Here is a 5,000-nt window from a genome sequence, read left to right as displayed (position 1 = left end):
CAAAACACTGTGTGGTGGTACCAGGCCAATTTCCACTAATTGATTACAACCATGAAGAGTGGGAAAGAAATTGTGAACAAAGTGGCAGCAAACCAGCCACAGAACCACAACACAAAGACAGCAACACTCTTGGAGTGGCACCACTACCAGAGACAGCATCATCGCAACAGGATGACAGCAGCACAGGCAGAGACATGCCAAAAGAAGCAGCAGGGTTTACACTGCAGCATGGCAACAACACTGCCTCAGTGGCACCAGTACCTGCAGGAGAGGCAACAACACAGCAGCAGCAAAGCACCAGCAACTGTACAGCCACAGCAGTGGCAATATCAACTCTGCAGAATAGTAATAACAGTTGCCCCTCAGACCAAGTAAAACCTGGTAATGTAACCTGGCATACATGTGGTAAAGAAATTTTGGAAAATCTCAGTGTTCTTACTCGTGGTGAAAGAGCATCTTTGAAACTTCCCAAAGTTGCTTTCATTTCAAAGCAAGATATTCAGCTTGTTCAGAGTCCAATTGAGGTCAGTAACCCACTGCTAGTCAATCTTCGTCCAGCAGAAAGTGCAGTGACACATGCTGTACAGCTTTTGAAAGAACTGTCAGGTACTAGAACTGTGGGGACTATTAATGTTGACAGACCTGATGATGGGGATGAAGATGACAAAGCTACAGTGACTATGGGCAGACTAGGAACTTTCACTAAAGAATCAGTTGGTCTATATCAGACCATGTGTGGTCTAGCTTCAGAAGCTGTCAGTTTCAGAGAAGAAAAAAGGTGGCTTGCAAACAACAGCAGCTCTGTATCAGACCTTACCGAAGTCAGAGATGTACTTTGTAATTCTAGGCCTAATGAGGAGATTATTAGACAAGGCACATGCATTATGGATGCTACTGACTTCAGCACTCTAGCTGGTGAACGCTACGTTAATGGTTTCACAATAGACACAGTATGTTTGAAATTTCTTGAGGACAGCAAGCCGACTAACCTAGTGTACCTCTCATCGTACAGCCAAACCTGGGCAAAACAAGGACCACCGTTCTTCAGCCAAATGGTGATGCCCTTCTTTGGCCACTGCGCTGTGCAAGATGCCACATACATTTTGGCACCTTTTCATTTTGATTCACCACAACACTGGGGATTGCTGTGCTTCGATGTTGCAAGCAGAACTGTACATTTCGATGACGGACTTAAGATTGCCCAACCAAGAGACATTCTAGTGGTTATTAAGAACATGCTAACTGGCTTTCAGCTTCTCTCCCACAATGTCAATTTCCAAGAGGAAAATTGGAACCAACCCAAACTAGATCTCCCTTTACCACACCTCAACATGCCTCGTCAAACTAAAACCGGTGAGGGATCTGCGAGCTGTGGTGTTGGTGTCATTTTGTTGGTGAGAGATATCATAAAAAGCAGAAACTGCCCTCCATCATTTCAGTGGACATTTAAGAACATGACCAGTCTGAGGAAAGAGTTAATGACTCTTATTGTTCAATGGAAAAAGCAGAGGTCAGTGTATTGGGTGTACCTAAATTATATTATATTATATATCATTGTGTGATTTCAGAAAATATCCATAATATCCACACAGAAGAGATTTGGTTTCAGCCCTCACCGTCCAGAAATTTTGAGTTGAGCTTTGTACATTCAGTAACAATTTTTACCTTTTCAACCCCCTCCCCACCCTCTCCATCTCGGAATTTGCAATGACCTTTCTTCAGGTGGGTACAGATATTTTTGGGAACTGCACATTTTATAATGTTATTAAAAATTACATTTTTCTATATATAGTCTCAGGACCATTTGGCCATGCTCGGTTAGAGTGTACAAGTGTGGCCACCATATAAGTTCAACTTCTCATGTGGCTCTTCCCTCTCCATACCCAACAATTAATGATGACTTTGATGACGGCCTTTTTGTCCAGGAACATAAGCCCTTTGCTTTGCTCTTTTAATTTCTTCCTCTGTAGGCAGGCCTTCGTCATTTTCTTCTTCCTCGCACATCTCATTTCCTGAGAATAGCACTTCTGTGTTTAGGGATGCCAGTTCTTGTTCCTCTAGTGCATTTAAAAGTTTGTCCATATACCACACTTTATATGACAGCTTCATTGTAGAGGCTTGATAACAGAGTTGTGCTTTGTGGCACACCTCTTGCACAGAGTTCAATTGAGCATTTATCCTCCCAATAAGGTACTCAAAGTATGACTTTGGTACTTGATGGCAATCAATTTTAATCCATCTCCCTAGAAAACAAGAAAAATTCTATAATGATAGAAAATAAGAGGGACGTTGGCATTAACTGCCTGTGGGTGGGGGGTTCAGTGTAGTCCGTGGTTGTCTTGGTACTTGTGATCTTACTATTCCCAGATAGGGTTATTTGTTTCTGTTTCTTAACTCAAAGTTGGCAATTTAGTAGTGCATTGCACAAAACATTTCATTGAATATGTCAAATCCCTACCCTCTCACCCCTCTCCCATGGGCTACCAATCGTTTTGTTCTTTCATAGTACTAAGATGCCATGTACATAAGAAGACAATGCGTGTACATAAACAAGTCTGATGGGAGCTACTGTCTTTGAAACATATCCGTCAAGCCATCAGTGCACCGCTGGATAACATCCTCGAAAATGACTCTCTGGGCAGCCATCATTTGAAATAAAAGTTTTGTGTTTTGGACTATGCTTACTCTCATTTTTATGGTGTGGTCGGGGTGGGGGTAGTTTCTCGAGTATCTGAAAGACTCGACTCAGGCAAGTTGTAGGTAATAAGAAGCTGGGGGCGGTTTCCGCACTTCACAACAATCTTGCGCTACCAAAACCTGAAAGACGCTCGAAAAGTTGCAAATCTGCTTTTTACGTGGTTCCCTTCACGGAAGTAATAGTCTGTATTACAAGAATGACGTATTGTTTATTTATCAAAACAATGCAGCAATCCATGGCTGAGATTGGCATTAGCTTTTCAGTACAAGGTAATTAAAGTATGCAAAATATTTACCTGGAAGACGAGGATGAAATGTGGAGTTTATCCTTTCCACCAGGCCGGCAATCCATGTCTTGTAACCTTGCAACATTGGCGGGGGCAATTTTCGTCCTGGTCTTTAAACACGGGTACCAATTCATTCTCGATTTGATGGCGTTCCCTCGCATGTTTACTCAATGAGTAGAGCGTCTTAAACACTTTTTTACAGGACGAGCAATCCACCGTATAAACCGACATTGTTTGAAAAGTGAGTAGCCCTGAAACCCTGATATGCCAGCTGTTTCCATGTATTTCCGTGGGGCTCGTTTAGCGGATTACGTCAGAATTAAGTGACCCGAAAAGCGGTATTTTATAGCATTTTCTACCAAAATCAGTCTGGACATTTTGGCCTCGTACACTGGAAAGAGCACTTTCAATCTTTTATGACAGTCTGTTTAAATGATTTGCATCATTGGCATTTTAACTTTGCTACAAGTTCCACTAGTAATATCAACCAGCACAATTAAAGGAAACGTGTAAAGCCACACAAGCCTGGTAACAGAAAATTACTCGATCTGACGCGTACCAGCCGCCAAGCCAAAAAGAAAAAAAAATAACGATGGAACAGAAGCTGATTGGAATAGTTAACTTTTTTAAGAACAGGACTAGCCAGGGTTAGTGAAAGTCCAACTGTACGAAGATATTTCATAAAAAAATTGTTTCGGAAATCGCCTTTCTTTTGTGTTGGGAGTTCCTTTAAGTTGAAGTGTGATTTATATTGCACACACCACTGGGTTTAATCGCCGAGTTCGGGTTTCGGAGATTAGCATAGCGTTGACGTGTGAGTGATTTTACGCGTTCATTCAGCAGAGCATTTACGCGATTCTTACTGTGAGAACTGTCACAGGTTCTATTGTCTAATCTTTAGTCGGCATCAAAGTTCGGTCATTGCAAATGACCGAGCGACAAGTATCTAGGGCTTGCGGGTCGTCATGGTAGTCTCCTACGCAGCCGTTCTTAATATAGTGTCGTCACGTAGAGCAGCAGAGTGCGGGTTAAATTTCTCTAGCTAATTTTTGAAATGCTCTTCAGTTGTGGTGTAAATAAATCAACAAAGTGCGTTTGGTTCCGAGTTATGTATGTTACTGCAATTATAATGTACAGTGTATTTTTAACGACAGTTCACTGCTTCGAAAATTCGAAGAAACGAAAGTTCATTTCTTCGAAATTTCGAAAGAGTTCACAGCAAGGAAAGTTCGTTACTTCGAAATTTCGAAAGAATTCGCATCATTTCGCCGCATTTTCTTCGAGATATCGCATTGAACGACACGAAATACCTCGCGAAATTTCGCCGACATATCGTCGAAATTCGAGAACAATAGACTAAATTCGTCGAAATTCGCTCTCATTACTTTTGCACAGTACTGTATTTATGGTGGAGGGGCTGCATTTGCTAATCAGTGAATGAAATAGTGCCTATATAGAACAAAATCTCAAATGCTTTTTATTTATTAGTCTTGGCTCATGGTGTTAGCGTTTTGGCATCTTTTTGAAAACAATCATTGATGTGCCACTTTGTACACTCCAGGTATCATGCTTTTGAACATAAGATCAAATTTATATTTCTTTTACATTATTTTTATTAGTGGTTGATCAAATGATTAAACAACATGACAGTAGAGGACAATGTTACATTGTATTCCTTACTCATACTGGTAACTTTATAAGGTTCTGAAAATAAATTCTTGCCTGGTGATCTTTATTGTCTTTCTCTAGGGTTTGCATCAGGAAATAATGACTGATGGTGAAGGAGATCTACCTAATGAGGATCCAGATATCAATCCCTGTGAAACTGGACCTAAATCCACATCATGTTCTGCACACTATTACACATGGTCCAGTACAGGTACAGAAACAGAGGACGATGATGACGATTGGACTGAAGGTGAAGGTGAAAGAAGTATGGACCAAGAGGCCTACAGCAATGAGGAAGATGGGGATAACGAGAGAGACCACAATCATGATATCAAGTAAGAGTGTTTT

The 5,000-nt window shown here is 41.1% G+C and overlaps 1 protein-coding gene across 1 annotated transcript in view; it reads left to right on the top strand.

Moving 5' to 3' along the window:
* Nucleotides 1-4,751: 4,751 nt before the first annotated feature.
* Nucleotides 4,752-5,000, top strand: part of LOC138002358 (uncharacterized) — a 1,358-nt gene continuing 1,109 nt past the window's right edge. The window contains exon 1 of the mRNA XM_068848417.1: nucleotides 4,752-4,987. Coding sequence (XP_068704518.1) covers nucleotides 4,752-4,987 — 236 coding nt within the window. The remainder of the gene's footprint in view (nucleotides 4,988-5,000) is intronic.

The sequence above is a fragment of the Montipora foliosa genome, chromosome 5 (genome assembly GCF_036669935.1).
Source record: "Montipora foliosa isolate CH-2021 chromosome 5, ASM3666993v2, whole genome shotgun sequence".
Lineage (NCBI taxonomy): Eukaryota > Metazoa > Cnidaria > Anthozoa > Scleractinia > Acroporidae > Montipora > Montipora foliosa.
Note: the sequence above shows the minus strand (reverse complement) of the source record. Positions and strands in the feature narration are given on the sequence as shown.